The sequence below is a fragment of the Colias eurytheme genome, chromosome 18 (assembly GCF_061535395.1).
Source record: "Colias eurytheme isolate Ceu_HAF_F1 chromosome 18, ilColEury1 Martin Lab GWU primary, whole genome shotgun sequence".
NCBI lineage: Eukaryota > Metazoa > Arthropoda > Insecta > Lepidoptera > Pieridae > Colias > Colias eurytheme.
This window is the reverse complement of record NC_142997.1, coordinates 5,472,087-5,490,330: the sequence shown is the minus strand read 5'-3', so window position 1 is coordinate 5,490,330 and position 18,244 is coordinate 5,472,087. Positions and strand designations below refer to the sequence as shown.

Here is an 18,244-nt window from a genome sequence, read left to right as displayed (position 1 = left end):
AACAGCTCCCTGACCTGTTAAAACACCTGTAATAGCTTCCGGACCTGTAAAAGCACCTGTTACAGCTCCCTGACCTGTTAAAGCACCTGTAACAGCTTCCGGACCTGTAAAAGCACCTGCTACAGCTCCCTGACCTGTAAAAGCACCTGTTACAGCTCCCTGACCTGATAAAACACCTGTTACATCTGCCTGACCTGTTAAAACACCTGTGTGACTAACGCCCACGCGACTAGTCCACCGGTACCAGCGTTCTGACCATCATTTTTCTTTTTGTCATTGCGTACTAAGACCCCTCTAGACCGCCATCCTGTTACAAATGACCCGAAATTTTGTGTCAGTATCTCCCGGCCTAACATGTGCAATGTGTAAATGTGTTGACGTTCCAGCTCTTCTTAATAAAGGTATACACATTACAGAAAAAGTGCTCAACGCCGCTAAAGAAGTTTTCACTTCAAAAAATTCGAAATCGGTTCAGCCGTTCTCGAGTTATGCGCTTACCAACACATTTGTGATTCATATCTATATTTTGTTAATATGTATTCCAGGTTCGTCAGTAGGTCTGGCAGCTGAACCAGCACTCGGTGCAGGTGTAGCGGGAGCCCTGCAGCTGGCGCTCAGCAAGGGATACTTGGAGAAGAACGTAGCACCTGCAGCTGCTCCCCGCGCTGCGCATGCGCTGCTGCATGCTAAACATTACTCGATTGAGGATAAGACTTATGGGTGAGAGAGGTAGTATGAGTGTTGAGTTTGAAGGGGGGCAGGGAGGACTGTACTAACTTTGAGCCCGAGTGTTATGCGCGAAGAAAATTTGCACGAATATAAGATGTTGTCCCGTGATAAAATGTTGTATTTGTCACACTTTAACCTTCTAATTATGTACTTCAAAAAAAAAAAGTATATCATAAATTGTTGGGATGTATTGTGATGGTAACGCATTTTCACAGTTGAAAATATTTATAAAGAATACAAAAAAAAAAAACATGTATAGGCAATACAAAAAAATATTACAAAAAGAAAAAATTGTTACCAAGATTGGTTTTTTCATTTAATTTCACTGACCGTGCCTCCCATAGTCTATAGTGCTAAAAAAAATGATCACTTACATTTTCAGCGAGGACGACAAGGCGGGTCGCCGCGAGCGGCACCACCACTCGCACGGCGGCAGCGAGTTCCGCGAGAAGACCAACTTCAGACCCAACGTGAAGCTCGAGTACGCGGACGACGACGGGCGGCCGCTCTGCCCCAAGGAGGCCTTCCGCTACCTCTCGCACAAGTTCCACGGCAAGGGGCCCGGCAAGAACAAGCAGGAGAAGCGCATCAAGAAGCAGCAGCAGGAGGGGGTCAGTGCGCACTAGACATACACACATATGCACAACACATACATCCCTAACCTATTAAAGCACCTGTTACAGCTTCTGGACCTGTAAAAGCACCTGTTACAGCTCCCTGACCTGTTAAAACACTTGTAATAGGTCCCTGGCCTATAAAAGCATCTGTTGTAGCTCCCTGACCTGATAAAACACCTGTTACAGCTTCCGGACCTGTAAAAGCACCTGTTACAGCTTCCGGACCTGTAAAAGCACCTGTAACAGCTCCCTGACCTGTTAAAACACCTGTAATAGCTCCCTGGCCTATAAAAGCATCTGTTGTAGCTCCCTGACCTGATAAAACACCTGTTACAGCTTCCGGACCTGTAAAAGCATCTGTTACAGCTTCCGGACCTGTAAAAGCACCTGTTACAGCTCCCTGACCTGTAAAAGCACCTGTTACAGCTTCCGGACCTGTAAAAGCACCTGTTACAGCTTCCGGACCTGTAAAAGCAACTGTTACAGCTTCCGGACCTGTAAACGAACCTGTAACAGCTCCCTGACCTGTTAAAACACCTGTAATAGCTTCCGGACCTGTAAAAGCACCTGTTACAGCTCCCTGACCTGTTAAAGCACCTGTAACAGCTTCCGGACCTGTAAAAGCAACTGTTACAGCTTCCGGACCTGTAAACGAACCTGTAACAGCTCCCTGACCTGTTAAAACACCTGTAATAGCTTTCGACCTGTAAAAGCACCTGTTACAGCTCCCTGACCTGTTAAAGCACCTGTAACAGCTTCCGGACCTGTAAAAGCACCTGTTACAGCTCCCTGACCTGTTAAAACACCTGTAATAGCTCCCTGGCCTATAAAAGCATCTGTTGTAGCTCCCTGACCTGATAAAACACCTGTTGCAGCTTCCGGGCCTGTAAAGGCACCTGTTACAGCTCCCTGACCTGTAAAAGCACCTGTTACAGCTCCCTGACCTGTTAAAACACCTGTAATAGCTCCCTAGCCTATAAAAGCATCTGTTGTAGCTCCCTGACCTGATAAAACACCTGTTACAGCTTCCGGACCTGTAAAAGCACCTGTTACAGCTTCCGGACCTGTAAAAGCACCTGTTACAGCTCCCTGACCTGTTAAAGCACCTGTTACAGCTTCCGGACCTGTAAAAGCACCTGTTACAGCTTCCGGACCTGTAAAAGCAACTGTGACAGCTTCCGGACCTGTAAACGAACCTGTAACAGCTCCCTGACCTGTTAAAACACCTGTTATAGCTTCCGGACCTGTAAAAGCACCTGTTACAGCTCCCTGACCTGTAAAAGCATCTGTTGAAGCTCCCTGACCTGATTAAACACCTGTTACAGCTTCCGGACCTGTAAAAGCGCCTGTTACAGCTTCTGGACCTGTAAAAGCACCTGTTATAGCTTCCGGACCTGTAAAAGCACCTGTTACAGCTTCCGGACCTGTAAAAGCAACTGTTACAGCTTCCGGACCTGTAAACGAACCTGTAACAGCTCCCTGACCTGATAAAACACCTGTTATAGCTTCCGGACCTGTAAAAGCACCTGTTACAGCTCCCTGACCTGTAAAAGCATCTGTTGAAGCTCCCTGACCTGATTAAACACCTGTTACAGCTTCCGGACCTGTAAAAGCACCTGTTACAGCTCCCTGACCTGTAAAAGCACCTGTTACAGCTCCCTGACCTGTTAAAACACCTGTAATAGCTCCCTGGCCTATAAAAGCATCTGTTGTAGCTCCCTGACCTGATAAAACACCTGTTGCAGCTTCCGGGCCTGTAAAGGCACCTGTTACAGCTCCCTGACCTGTAAAAGCACCTGTTACAGCTCCCTGACCTGTTAAAACACCTGTAATAGCTCCCTAGCCTATAAAAGCATCTGTTGTAGCTCCCTGACCTGATAAAACACCTGTTACAGCTTCCGGACCTGTAAAAGCACCTGTTACAGCTTCCGGACCTGTAAAAGCACCTGTTACAGCTCCCTGACCTGTTAAAGCACCTGTTACAGCTTCCGGACCTGTAAAAGCACCTGTTACAGCTTCCGGACCTGTAAAAGCAACTGTGACAGCTTCCGGACCTGTAAACGAACCTGTAACAGCTCCCTGACCTGTTAAAACACCTGTTATAGCTTCCGGACCTGTAAAAGCACCTGTTACAGCTCCCTGACCTGTAAAAGCATCTGTTGAAGCTCCCTGACCTGATTAAACACCTGTTACAGCTTCCGGACCTGTAAAAGCGCCTGTTACAGCTTCTGGACCTGTAAAAGCACCTGTTACAGCTTCCGGACCTGTAAAAGCACCTGTTACAGCTTCCGGACCTGTAAAAGCAACTGTTACAGCTTCCGGACCTGTAAACGAACCTGTAACAGCTCCCTGACCTGATAAAACACCTGTTATAGCTTCCGGACCTGTAAAAGCACCTGTTACAGCTCCCTGACCTGTAAAAGCATCTGTTGAAGCTCCCTGACCTGATTAAACACCTGTTACAGCTTCCGGACCTGTAAAAGCACCTGTTACAGCTCCCTGACCTGTAAAAGCACCTGTTACAGCTCCCTGACCTGTTAAAACACCTGTAATAGCTCCCTGGCCTATAAAAGCATCTGTTGTAGCTCCCTGACCTGATAAAACACCCGTTACAGCTTCCGGACCTGTAAAAGCACCTGTTACAGCTTCCGGACCTGTAAAAGCACCTGTAACAGCTCCCTGACCTGTTAAAACACCTGTAATAGCTCCCTGGCCTATAAAAGCATCTGTTGTAGCTCCCTGACCTGATAAAACACCTGTTACAGCTTCCGGACCTGTAAAAGCACCTGTTACAGCTTCCGGACCTGTAAAAGCACCTGTTACAGCTCCCTGACCTGTAAAAGCACCTGTTACAGCTTCCGGACCTGTAAAAGCACCTGTTACAGCTTCCGGACCTGTAAAAGCAACTGTTACAGCTTCCGGACCTGTAAACGAACCTGTAACAGCTCCCTGACCTGTTAAAACACCTGTAATAGCTTTCGGACCTGTAAAAGCACCTGTTACAGCTCCCTGACCTGTTAAAGCACCTGTAACAGCTTCCGGACCTGTAAAAGCACCTGTTACAGCTTCCGGACCTGTAAAAGCAACTGTTACAGCTTCCGGACCTGTAAACGAACCTGTAACAGCTCCCTGACCTGTTAAAACACCTGTAATAGCTTTCGGACCTGTAAAAGCATCTGTTGTAGCTCCCCGACCTGTTAAAACACCTGTTATAGCTTCCGGACCTGTAAAAGCACCTGTTACAGCTCCCTGACCTGTAAAAGCATCTGTTGAAGCTCCCTGACCTGATTAAACACCTGTTACAGCTTCCGGACCTGTAAAAGCGCCTGTTACAGCTTCTGGACCTGTAAAAGCACCTGTTACAGCTTCCGGACCTGTAAAAGCATCTGTTACAGCTCCCGGACCTGCAAAAGCACCTGTTACAGCAACCTGACCTGTTAAAACACCTGTAATAGCTCCCTGTCCTGTTAAAGCATCTGTTGTAGCTCCCTGACCTGGTAAAACACCTGTTATAGCTCACTGACCTGTTAAAGCAACTGTTACAGCTTCCGGACCTGTACAAGCACCTGCTACAGCTTTCTGACCTGATATAACACCTGTTACAGCTCCCTGACCTGATAAAACACCTGTTATAGCTTCCAGACCTGTAAAAGCACCTGTTACAGCTCCCTGACCTGTTAAAGCATCTGTTGTAGCTCCCTGACCTGTTAAAACACCTGTTACAGCTTCCGGACCTGTAAAAGCACCTGTTACAGCTTCCGGACCTATAAAAGCACCTGTTACAGCTTCCGGACCTGTAAAAGAAACTGTTACAGCTTCCGGACCTGTAAACGAACCTGTAACAGCTCCCTGACCTGTTAAAACACCTGTAATAGCTTTCGGACCTGTAAAAGCACCTGTTACAGCTCCCTGACCTGTTAAAGCACCTGTAACAGCTTCCGGACCTGTAAAAGCACCTGTAACAGCTCCCTGACCTGATTAAACACCTGTTACAGCTTCCGGACCTGTAAAAGCACCTGTTACAGCTCCCTGACCTGTAAAAGCACCTGTTACAGCTCCCTGACCTTTTAAAACACCTGTAATAGCTCCCTGGCCTATAAAAGCATCTGTTGTAGCTCCCTGACCTGATAAAACACCCGTTACAGCTTCCGGACCTGTAAAAGCACCTGTTACAGCTTCCGGACCTGTAAAAGCACCTGTAACAGCTCCCTGACCTGTTAAAACACCTGTAATAGCTCCCTGGCCTATAAAAGCATCTGTTGTAGCTCCCTGACCTGATAAAACACCTGTTACAGCTTCCGGACCTGTAAAAGCACCTGTTACAGCTTCCGGACCTGTAAAAGCACCTGTTACAGCTCCCTGACCTGTAAAAGCACCTGTTCCAGCTTCCGGACCTGTAAAAGCACCTGTTACAGCTTCCGGACCTGTAAAAGCAACTGTTACAGCTTCCGGACCTGTAAACGAACCTGTAACAGCCCCCTGACCTGTTAAAACACCTGTAATAGCTTTCGGACCTGTAAAAGCACCTGTTACAGCTCCCTGACCTGTTAAAGCACCTGTAACAGCTTCCGGACCTGTAAAAGCACCTGTTACAGCTTCCGGACCTGTAAAAGCAACTGTTACAGCTTCCGGACCTGTAAACGAACCTGTAACAGCTCCCTGACCTGTTAAAACACCTGTAATAGCTTTCGGACCTGTAAAAGCATCTGTTGTAGCTCCCCGACCTGTTAAAACACCTGTTATAGCTTCCGGACCTGTAAAAGCACCTGTTACAGCTCCCTGACCTGTAAAAGCATCTGTTGAAGCTCCCTGACCTGATTAAACACCTGTTACAGCTTCCGGACCTGTAAAAGCGCCTGTTACAGCTTCTGGACCTGTAAAAGCACCTGTTACAGCTTCCGGACCTGTAAAAGCACCTGTTACAGCTCCCGGACCTGCAAAAGCACCTGTTACAGCAACCTGACCTGTTAAAACACCTGTAATAGCTCCCTGTCCTGTTAAAGCATCTGTTGTAGCTCCCTGACCTGGTAAAACACCTGTTATAGCTCACTGACCTGTTAAAGCAACTGTTACAGCTTCCGGACCTGTACAAGCACCTGCTACAGCTTTCTGACCTGATATAACACCTGTTACAGCTCCCTGACCTGATAAAACACCTGTTATAGCTTCCAGACCTGTAAAAGCACCTGTTACAGCTCCCTGACCTGTTAAAGCATCTGTTGTAGCTCCCTGACCTGTTAAAACACCTGTTACAGCTTCCGGACCTGTAAAAGCACCTGTTACAGCTTCCGGACCTATAAAAGCACCTGTTACAGCTTCCGGACCTGTAAAAGAAACTGTTACAGCTTCCGGACCTGTAAACGAACCTGTAACAGCTCCCTGACCTGTTAAAACACCTGTAATAGCTTTCGGACCTGTAAAAGCACCTGTTACAGCTCCCTGACCTGTTAAAGCACCTGTAACAGCTTCCGGACCTGTAAAAGCACCTGTAACAGCTCCCTGACCTGTAAAAGCACCTGTTACAGCTCCCTGACCTGTTAAAACACCTGTAATAGCTCCCTGGCCTATAAAAGCATCTGTTGTAGCTCCCTGACCTGATAAAACACCTGTTACAGCTTCCGGACCTGTAAAAGCACCTGTTACAGCTTCCGGACCTGTAAAAGCAACTGTTACAGCTCCCTGACCTGTAAAAGCACCTGTTACAGCTTCCGGACCTGTAAAAGCACCTGTTACAGCTTCCGGACCTGTAATGGCAACTGTTACAGCTTCCGGACCTGTAAAAGCACCTGTTACAGCTCCCTGACCTGTAAACGAACCTGTTACAGCTCCCTGACCTGTAAAAGCACCTGTTACAGCTCCCTGACCTGTTAAAGCACCTGTAACAGCTCCCTGACCTGTTAAAACACATGTAATAGCTTCCGGACCTGTAAAAGCACCTGTTACAGCTCCCTGACCTGTAAAAGTACCTGTTACAGCTTCCGGACCCGTAAAAGCACCTGTTACAGCTCCCTGACCTGTAAAATTACCTGCTACAGCTTCAGGACCTGTAAAAGCACCTGTTACAGCTTCCGGACCTGTAAAAGCAACTGTTACAGCTTCCGGACCTGTAAACGAACCTGTAACAGCTCCCTGACCTGTTAAAGCACCTGTAATAGCTTCCGGACCTGTAAAAGCATCTGTTGTAGCTCCCTGACCTGATAAAACACCTGTTACATCTGCCTGACCTGTTAAAACACCTGTTACAGCTTCCGGACCTGTAAAAGCACCTGTTACAGCTCCCTGACCTGTTAAAACACATGTAATAGCTTCCAGACCTGTAAAAGCACCTGTTACAGCTCCCTGACCTGTAAAAGCACCTGTTACAGCTTCCGGACCCGTAAAAGCACCTGTTACAGCTCCCTGACCTGTAAAAGCACCTGTTACAGCTTCCGGACCTGTAAAAGCACCTGTTACAGCTTCCGGACCTGTAAAAGCAACTGTTACAGCTTCCGGACCTGTAAACGAACCTGTTACAGCTCCCTGACCTGTAAAAGCACCTGTTACAGCTCCCTGACCTGTTAAAGCACCTGTAACAGCTTCCGGACCTGTAAAAGCACCTGTTACAGCTCCCTGACCTGATAAAACACCTGTTACATCTGCCTGACCTGTTAAAACACCTGTTACAGCTTCCGGACCTGTAAAAGCACCTGTTACATCTCCCTGACCTGTTAAAACACATGTAATAGCTTCCAGACCTGTAAAAGCACCTGTCACAGCTCCCTGACCTGTAAAAGCACCTGTTACAGCTTCCGGACCCGTAAAAGCACCTGTTACAGCTCCCTGACCTGTAAAAGCACCTGTTACAGCTTCCGGACCTGTAAAAGCACCTGTTACAGCTGCCGGACCTGTAAAAGCAACTGTTACAGCTTCCGGACCTGTAAACGAACCTGTAACAGCTCCCTGACCTGTTAAAACACCTGTAATAGCTTCCGGACCTGTAAAAGCACCTGTTACAGCTTCCGGACCTGTAAAAGCACCTGTTACAGCTCCCTGACCTGTAAAAGCACCTGTTACAGCTTCCGGACCTGTAAAAGCACCTGTTACAGCTTCCGGACCTGTAAAAGCAACTGTTTCAGCTTCCGGACCTGTAAACGAACCTGTAACAGCTCCCTGACCTGTTAAAACACCTGTTATAGCTTCCGGACCTGTAAAATCACTTGCTACAGCTCCCTGACCTGTAAAAGCATCTGTTGTAGCTCCCTGACCTGATAAAACACCTGATACATCTGCCTGTCCTGTTAAAACACCTGCTACAGCTCCCTGGCCTATAAAAGCATCCGTTGTAGCTCCCTGACCTGATAAAACACCTGTAATAGCTTCCGGACCTGTAAAAGCGCCTGTTACAGCTCCCTGACCTGTTAAAGCACCTGTAACAGCTTCCAAACCTGTAAAAGCACCTGCTACAGCTCCCTGACCTGTAAAAGCACCTGTTACAGCTCCCTGATCTGATAAAACACCTGTTACATCTGCCTGACCTGTTAAAACACCTGTTACAGCTTCCGGACCTGTAAAAGCACCTGTTACAGCTCCCTGACCTGTTAAAACACATGTTATGGCTTCCGGACCTGTAAAAGCACCTGTTACAGCTCCCTGACCTGTAAAAGCACCTGTAACAGCTTCCGGACCTGTAAAATCACCTGTTACAGCTCCCTGACCTGTTAAAACACATGTTATGGCTTCCGGACCTGTAAAAGCACCTGTTACAGCTCCCTGACCTGTAAAAGCACCTGTAACAGCTTCCGGACCTGTAAAATCACCTGCTTCAGCTCCCTGACCTGTAAAAGCATCTGTTGTAGCTCCCTGACCTGATAAAACACCTGATACATCTGCCTGTCTTGTTAAAACACCTGTTACAGCTTCTGGACCTGTAAAAGCACCTGTTACAGCTCCCTGACCTGTTAAAGCACCTGTAACAGCTTCCGGACCTGTAAAAGCACCTGTTACAGCTCCTTGACCTGTAAAAGCATCTGTTGAAGCTCCCTGACCTGATTAAACACCTGTTACAGCTTCCGGACCTGTAAAAGCGCCTGTTACAGCTCCCGGACCTGTAAAAGCGCCTGTTACAGCTTCCGGACCTGTAAAAGCGCCTGTTACAGCTTCCGGACCTGTAAAAGTACCTTTTACATTTTTTGGACCTGTAAAAGCACCTGTTACAGCTTCCGGACCTGTAAAAGCACCTGTTACAGCTCCTGGACCTGTAAAAGCACCTGTAACAGCTGCCTGACCTGTTAAAGGACCTGTTTCAGCTCCCTGACCTGATATAACACCTGTAACAGCTTCTGGACCTGTAAAAGCACTTCTGGACCTGTAAAAGCACCTGTTACAGCTACCTGACCTGTTAAAAGCATCTGTTACAGTTTCCGGACCTGTAAAAGCACCTGTTACAGCTCCTGGACCTGTAAAAGCACCTGTAACAGCTGCCTGACCTGTTAAAGGACCTGTTTCAGCTCCCTGACCTGATATAACACCTGTAACAGCTTCTGGACCTGTAAAAGCACTTCTGGACCTGTAAAAGTACCTGTTACAGCTCCCTGACCTGATATAACACCTGTAACAGCTTCTGGACCTGTAAAAGCACTTCTGGACCTGTAAAAGCACCTGTTACAGCTACCTGACCTGTTAAAAGCATCTGTTACAGTTTCCGGACCTGTAAAAGCACCTGTTACAGTTTCCGGACCTGTAAAAGCACCTGTTACAGCTTCTGGACCTGTAAAAGCACTTCTGGACCTGTAAAAGCACCTGTTACAGCTCCGTGACCTATTAAAGCATCTGTCAGCTCTCTTACCTGAAAAATCACCTGCTATAAAATGAAATAATTTCTAACATTTAAATGTCAACTTGCAGCTGATGAAGAAGATGAGCTCCACGGACACGCCGCTGGGCACACTGCACATGCTGCAGCAGAAACAGAAAGAAACACACTCGCCGTATATTGTGCTGAGCGGCACCAAGAGGGATACTAACAACTAAACCATTATAATATATATCCTAAAATACATAATAATAACAACCATAAGCCCATTACAAAATAGTTCAGATGCATGGAAAAATTGACATAGTATAATGAAATTGTAGATGTAAAAAGTATTTTTGTGTAACAAATGTGTAAAAACGGTGTTGGTATCAATTGTATTCAATATTCGTGTAATTCATTTGTTTGATTTTATGAATTGCATCGTTAATAAAAACCATTTCAGTGTCTAGCTATGTATGGTTTCATTAAATTTTTGTATACTTACCTGTCTTTTTTAATTAATTAAAGTAAAGTTTTATTCCATTCTCTTCATCAAAATGTATCCTATTTTAATATGAATAAAATTATTAAATGAAGATGAAATGAAAATGTGTGTTTTATTTATAATTGCAAACCTTAGTAGTGTAGATCCTACCTACAGAGGAAATGTAGGTACCATTTAAGGGAATATTAAAAATGACATCTATCTTCCTACAGATAAACAAATTTGAATAATAAATACAAAATTTATTTTATTTAGCTGCATTTTTATACTGAGGTTTCTCACAAAATTGCATTTGTCATAAATATAAAGTTATCTGGGTCGTTTTCAAAATAATTGTACATTACGACAAAATGTTTGTCCCCCTAAAAAATCTTGGAAAAAAATATGGTTACGACTGAAATAAATCATTGTTAACGTTTTACAGACTAAACTTAAGCATACTGCATATCATTTCTGATGAAAAGCAATGAATTGCGATTCAAATTCTTACATAAATTTAATGTGAAAATCAAGTAACAAAAAAAGCTCCATACATTTTTTTATTGTCCCCTATGTGGACGACAATGAAAACCAATATTTTTATCAGAATTTTTGTATGAAACTTCCTATTTTTTTGTATCATAATTAAAAAGCAATGTTTGAAGTGTTATATCTGATAGATTAAACTATTAGTCCGGGATACATCGCCCATTTTTGCAAGTGATTACTATCAAGCTAATTTTTCGTGAGTAGCTTTATTTTGATGAGATGCCCAATAATTTCATGTATGAAACTCTCGATTGTGGTAGGTACCAGAGGAAACAAGGATAAAATATTTTGATTTGATGGTTCTCAAATATTAATTACTATCTGAATGTTTTTTTTTATTCAATCTCAAGATAATTATCTAAATTATTCGAAAAAATATTTGTCCTACAAAATCTATAGTTTGATCAAAGAGTCCCCCTTTCCAATGTGTATCGATAACGAAGTCATCATAAATGATTAATAACAAGCTGATTTTTTTATTTTCACTTATTTAATACTTATATAATTCAACAGACATATTGTCCTACAAATTGCGTAATAAATATTTGAGAACCGTCTAATCAAAAATTTTTAGCCTTGTTACCTCTGTAAGCTACCACAATCGAGAGTTTCGTTCATGAAATTATTGGGCATCTCATCAAAATAAAGCTACTCACGAAAAATTAGCTTGATAGTAATCACTTGCAAAAATGGGCGATGTATCCCGGACTATATTTAAATTACCTTAAATAAACGAAGAATGACATATTATAAAATGTCCCTATCAATCGTTACAATTTCGTGACACTGATTTATTGACATAATTAACCAACTTCTTGTATCACAAAGAAGAGGAATCTAACTCTAATCATTGGCAAAACTGGTCATATCATGAAAAGTAAGGTCACATTAACGCGCCGCCATTTTGTTCGTCGTCCAGACATGGAAGAAGTCCTGTAGTGTGCTGTGCAAAAAATTTAGTTACATTTTCCTAACGACGTATTTTCAACAAAAGTAAGTACATTTTGAAGAATTCACCTACCGCAATTGTAATATACTTAAATTATGACTAGAGTAATAGATTACACTTTCAATCTAATGGTAAATGTGATTATGTTTTGTGTAAAAGTATTTCTTAGGTTATTTTTTACATGTTACTGACGAACAATTTCTTGACATTTACTGACGTCAGTAAATTGTAGACGGTAAAGCTGTGGTCTCATGTGTAAAGTATGAAAATAAGATATTAAAATGTGTGTTAATTTAATGTAACGAATAAAAATAAAGGAGAAAAACAATAAATCTCTCAAGATTATTTTTTTGTAACTACAGGCCATACTTTTTTAAACCATGATGTAGGGTTAGTAAAGTCGGGCTTAGGGACTTGACTTTTCCTGGGATCTGATAACTTTTTTATAGTGAAAGCGGATCAGTGAGTCTTGGCCTCCAATTTTACAAGTGGTTTCTGATGGGATAACGCTTGCCTTATTGCATTTAGTGTTGATCGCTTTTCCACCCACACGAGTGATGCTTACTTTTGTTTTTATTTTTATTCAAAATACATATATCCAACAGCTTTTTTTAGTTTCAGAATGCCGCTAACCGGTGCCGAACGGCAAAAAAATACATTGAAAAACTAAAAAAAGCAAAACCCTGAAAAATATGAAAAGAAAAGGAAAAAACACCTCGAGAAAGTGAAACAAAGACAAAGAAAAATATCAGATCTTAATGACAGTGAAAAAGTAGCTCGAAGACAAAAATGGAAAGAAGCTAATGATAGAAGAAAATAAAAGGAAAACCAAACAGAGAATTATAAAAATTGATTGTTTCTTGATTATTTTGTAACTAAAAATATATTTTTTTTTAACTAGTGACTTCTTACTTTTTTATATGTAATATTACCTTATTCTGAATACAGCCTTACTTTTACAACTTCCTGACATTTCCTAACGAAACAGTTTACTGACAATTTCGTGATGTACAAATATTTTGAAAATGACCCATCTGTCTAAAATCTAAATAAACATAGTTCAACAAAGAACCAAAAAATTATGATTTTCCTGAATATGCATTAAATGTATATATATCCGTGTTGTGCTCTATAATGCTTATTTGTATAACATGAGCTGGCTCCACACGCTTGGTGTTTACAAACAATCACACATACTATTCACCCACAGACACCGTAAACGAACAGGCAGGCATTCGGCAGGCTCTTGATAACGTGCTGTCGAAATGTAACTTCTTTTGTAACTTTTTGTTTCAAATAAAATTCTATAAATTACTGGCAGAAAATATTAAGCAATGATAAAAGGAGTCAAAAGAACAAGAAATACTGTCATAACACAGTTTAACAGATTTAATAAACACAAATATAAAAGTCAACTTATTAATTTTAAGAAGATTATTTTCATTAAGTAATGGCGGATAATGAGACCCGTTTAAGTTTGACTCGACCGACGCCTCTTGATATTATTGCATTCATTCCATACGCATGTTACCAAATGGAGGCCCAATTCGAAGTCAGAGTGTTAACACGAGTTAAGAGTAAGTTTATTTTATTTGTAACTAATTACAGCAACTTATATTTTAAGAATTAAAATGTATAAATATATTAGATGCAAATAAAAGAGGAATATCAAAATAAATACATATTTTTCAGAGGAGTATGTGAGTGTATCTGAGAAGAATAAAAAAACAAAACGTGAAAGATCTATCATGCAGTACACGTCGACCGCGCGCATGTCTCAAGAAAAGGAAAAAACGGAGTCACAGTTGGCGTTCGGCGTCACCGACCACAGCCAGATGGTGCTGATCATCGCGATCTGCGACAGCGCCGGCCACCTCGTCGAACTGCTGTTCCAGCGCACCTCAGTGCCTCAGCTGCGCCTGGAAGTCATAGGCTTTTGTCTTCCATATCAGCCATATTTGAACAGAATCACGATACGCTGGGGAGCTATCGATGGTTACAGCATCTATGAGATAACGAAACATTTGCGACAGTCCCACATAACAGAAATATGCCTGGACGATTCTCCGGTTGCGCACTACAATCAATATTTGCTCCTCGAGTATCAAACTAACTTAAAGTACTTGAGTCTTGAAAGGTGCGGTTTGGTCGATAGAGATTGTATTCGTATCGCTGCTCAATTAGTTTACCCACAGCCCGCATCTCGTACCCTGCGCGTTTTGTCGCTGGCTTCAAACACTATAACCAACGATGGCGCCATTGCTTTAGGTTCAATGCTGCGCAGCAACCGACAATTGCGATTTCTTAACTTATCTGGAAACCAAATTTCAGACAGTGGAGCGGCAGCCATCTTCAGTAGTTTGATGGAATTTCCTATGACTTATGATGAAATTGTATCAAAACGAGCACGTAGTATAGAATATTTAAACAGACAAAAAGAAGTTTATATTAAATGCTATAAGGAACTGCTCAATACGCCCGTCGCAAAATCATTGGACGATCGTGGCAGTGGAAAGAAGAGGAGCGTTCGTCCTAAGCGGCAGAGCACTACGGCTCTCATCACTAATTCTGAGCCACTCTCTCCCACGGACAATATTGCATCTAAAGCAAAGAAAATGACATTTGATCTCATTGGACCGAACAACGAAACATTTTGTGCGAGAGACACTATACGCAAAGATTCTTACTTATATTCTATAGGCATTTTGAGTCTCTCTTACCTTAATCTGTCCTATAATAACCTGGGACATGAAAGTCTAGTAAAACTATTACGGGTGATCCGATACCAAGAGAGTTTAAAATGCAAAACAGCTGAAGTTGGATTGGTCCGAGTTATGGTGGAGGGAAATCCGATGCCAAGTAGGAGTTGTGAACTGGAAGCCATACAAGACTTCACTTACTGCATCGGTATGAGTGGAACACAATTTACACTAGTTAAATGTGAAAAGCTCAAACCTATGAAACTTGGTAAAAGATAGGTCAAGTTTTTAATTTCTTTAAATAGTTTTTATTTTATGGTACTTTTATAAGAATATCATGTGCTAATTATGCTATTTCTGTATTCCCTATAATAATTTATGAATAATTTCATGTTGTATTACTTTCTATTTCATAATTTATATTAAATAACGAAATGAGTGAATAATATGCGTTTTATTTAGCCTCTGCTTGTTTTGAGAGTCATGCACGTACATTCTGTACGTTTTTTTGTATTTGTGTGTACTGTGTATGATAGGATCTGGCATGAATATTTAAAATTTCTCATTTTCTACATGCGCTTTATACCAATAATAAAATTTAAGTGTCTCAAATAACCTTTTTTACCAAATGCATATGGATGTATGTACGGTACATAGTATAATAATATATTTTTGTCAATTTGGACCAATTTTTATGAAATTTTTTGAGTGATATACACAAATTTTCATAAAAATTGTAGTAGTGGTAGGTTTGAGAATCGGCCAACATCTATTTTTCACAACCCAGTAATAAGCGTGTCCTACCAGAACAATGTTTTTCGGGTCAACTAGAAAATTATATTGTTAATTAGGAAATTAAAGGATACAAATAAAACACCGTTTTATTTTCATGTTTTTATTTATCTTTAACAATCATTCCAACTGTAAACAACCTTAATGATATATATACATAGCACACTTATATTGCTGCCAGTTACAAAGTCTTTTAGACAATAATTTTACGAGTAATTATCATTTATGAAAGTATACAATATTATAATTTAAAATAAATTTGGAAAATCCAAAAGTGCACGCCTCATAATTTTTTTTTAATAAATATTTATTAATTATTATTTTTGTTTATTTAATAACAATTAAACCACATCGAATCAGACCCTGAAAAATGAAAGGGTTCTATTCCTGAGCATACTCAAGCGTAAGAGAAAAAAAAAGACTCGATTAGTAAAGTATTTCGGTCGCTATCGTGTTAACAAGAAAAAGGATCCGCACATACAGATACACGGACGTCCAAGACAGAACTTTTTTAAACTGTTTTTTAACTAGTTTAAATAACAAAAATGACATCAAAAATATCATGAACGTTAAAAATAGTGTTTTTTCTTAATATGTGTGTGTATGTATTATCTTACAAGTGCAATGTATGATACATAAAGACATTTTAAGTTTGAAAAATCAGATGTTTTGCGCGAAGTGACAGTAGTACCCACCTCAACGCTTCGCTTATGAGGCGTGCAAAAGGATGTAAATTACTACAAAACAATTCATTTCAATATACCGAACTTTTTTCTAAAAATAATCTATATTGTGTCTTGTAAATACTGAATTTTTCAAACATTATAATGATTGTATTGAGCAATAAAAATAGTGGAATGTTCTAAAATTACTTCATTTTACGTATATTAATGCCTCTGTATTAAAATATAAAATTTAATCTAAATTATGTACAGATTCACAATAAAACTTTAATCTATTATTCATTATAAATTATTATACATAAATATGTTTTCAGGAAGACTCCATACGCTTATTGCTTTTATACATAGGCAAGGAATTAGAGTATCTTATATCTAAACATCCATTCTAACTTACATACATCTGATGAGTCACAGTTCGACCGGTTTAATATCATTTGTTAAAATAATAAAATTTCTTCACATTTGGCATCTATAATGTACACATAATATTGCACGCCTCATAAGCGAAGCGTTGAGGTGGGTACTACTGTCACTTCGCGCAAAACATCTGATTTTTCAAACTTAAAATGTCTTTATGTACATACATTGCACTTGTAAGATAATACATACACACACATATTAAGAATAAACACTATTTTTAACATTCATGATATTTTTGATGTCATTTTTGTTATTTAAACTAGTTAAAAAACAGTTTAAAAAAGTTCTGTCTTGGACGTCCGTGTGTCTGTATGTGCGGAGGATTTTCTTGTTAACACGATAGCGACCGAAATACTTTACTAATCGAGTCTTTTTTTTTTCTCTTACGCTTGAGTATGCTCAGGAATAGAACCCTTTCATTTTTCAGGGTCTGATTCGATGTGGTTTAATTGTTATTAAATAAACAAAAATAATAATTAATAAATAATTATTAAAAAAAAATTATGAGGCGTGCACTTTTGGATTTTCCAAATTATTTGCATATTACTTAGTGTTCAATTAATTATATAATATGTATTATGTATTATGCTCGTGAGTTCATGAATACCTGTATGAATTATTATTGTGAATTTATTTTTGGAAGAAAAATCTTAACATCAGGAAAGTTTTGAAGCAGTGACTGGTATTTAAACTAAAACAATGTCATGTACTTTTAAAAATCTAAGTTCTTTCAGAGTTAGATAATAACATTCAGTAAGGATCTCAACAGAAGAGAGAAAAGACGGATTGATTTACATACTGCATAGTGTATTATGTAAGAAATATGTCTCAAAGAGAAATAATTGAAATCACTTCAGTACTTAGGTAGTTTGATCTGGGCCTACATTTGGCATTTTACGCACGCAAATTAGCATGGAGCAAAATAACATGTTAATAATGAAAATTTGCTTCATGTACCTATTAAAAACAACTAAAAACACTTATGGAGTGTAATTGAGCAATCAATTATTACGCTCCGTATCGAATGTGATTTATGTAGGTACCTACATTCCATTTCTTTACCAATTTTTATAGGGTAAGTGCACCAGTGAATGAAACCTTAAGGCAATTCTCAACTTTGATGCGGGTAATTAAAAACAATTTCAGTAATATAGCATCATGACCTCTACCATCGTGACTGCAAACTATTCAAGATTTATTAAAACGCATGTTTCGAGCTACAATTAGAACCGTTATCAAAATATTTGATAATTTAACCGAAAATGCCCTAAAACACCAGTGAATGAACGCCATTTTCTAGTAAATGAACCCAATAAAAACCAGTAAATGAACACAAATATTGTATTTATTAAAGTATGAAAAAACAACAACAGGCAATCAACAATAAGTACCTAGGTATTATTTATAACAATTTTTTAAAGTCTTATTTCAACCACTGTCTATGGACTATAAAACCAACTAAAATCTACCTCTCAGTCTTTAAAAATTAAACTTAAAAAGTGTTCTTCAACGTAATTATTAAATTTAATAAAGATATGCTTAATCTGAC

General features: G+C 40.4%; 2 protein-coding genes across 2 annotated transcripts; both read left to right on the top strand.

Annotated features, from left to right (window-relative positions):
* The first annotated feature begins 238 nt into the window (after window positions 1–238).
* On the top strand, window positions 239–10,707 carry LOC149900639 (U4/U6.U5 tri-snRNP-associated protein 1-like). The gene is made up of 3 exons (XM_090112361.1): window positions 239–720; window positions 1,112–1,340; window positions 10,230–10,707. Exons 1-3 carry the CDS (start codon window positions 317–319, stop codon window positions 10,353–10,355), a joined length of 759 nt encoding a protein of 252 aa, XP_089968487.1. The 5' UTR covers window positions 239–316; the 3' UTR covers window positions 10,356–10,707.
* Window positions 10,708–13,551: 2,844 nt separating this feature from the next.
* LOC149900638 (uncharacterized) lies at window positions 13,552–15,079 on the top strand. The gene is made up of 2 exons (XM_090112709.1): window positions 13,552–13,678; window positions 13,794–15,079. Exons 1-2 carry the CDS (start codon window positions 13,552–13,554, stop codon window positions 15,077–15,079), a joined length of 1,413 nt encoding a protein of 470 aa, XP_089968835.1.
* Window positions 15,080–18,244: the final 3,165 nt, after the last annotated feature.

Bases quoted from the DNA above. Each gene is read 5' to 3' on its own strand.
- LOC149900639 (XM_090112361.1), top strand. From the start codon at position 317: ATGACCCGAAATTTTGTGTCAGTATCTCCCGGCCTAACATGTGCAATG. The intron at 721-1,111 runs GTGAGAGAGGTA...TTACATTTTCAG, and splicing joins ATTGAGGATAAGACTTATGG to CGAGGACGACAAGGCGGGTC. The intron at 1,341-10,229 runs GTCAGTGCGCAC...GTCAACTTGCAG, and splicing joins AGAAGCAGCAGCAGGAGGGG to CTGATGAAGAAGATGAGCTC.
- LOC149900638 (XM_090112709.1), top strand. From the start codon at position 13,552: ATGGCGGATAATGAGACCCGTTTAAGTTTGACTCGACCGACGCCTCTT. The intron at 13,679-13,793 runs GTAAGTTTATTT...CATATTTTTCAG, and splicing joins AGTGTTAACACGAGTTAAGA to AGGAGTATGTGAGTGTATCT.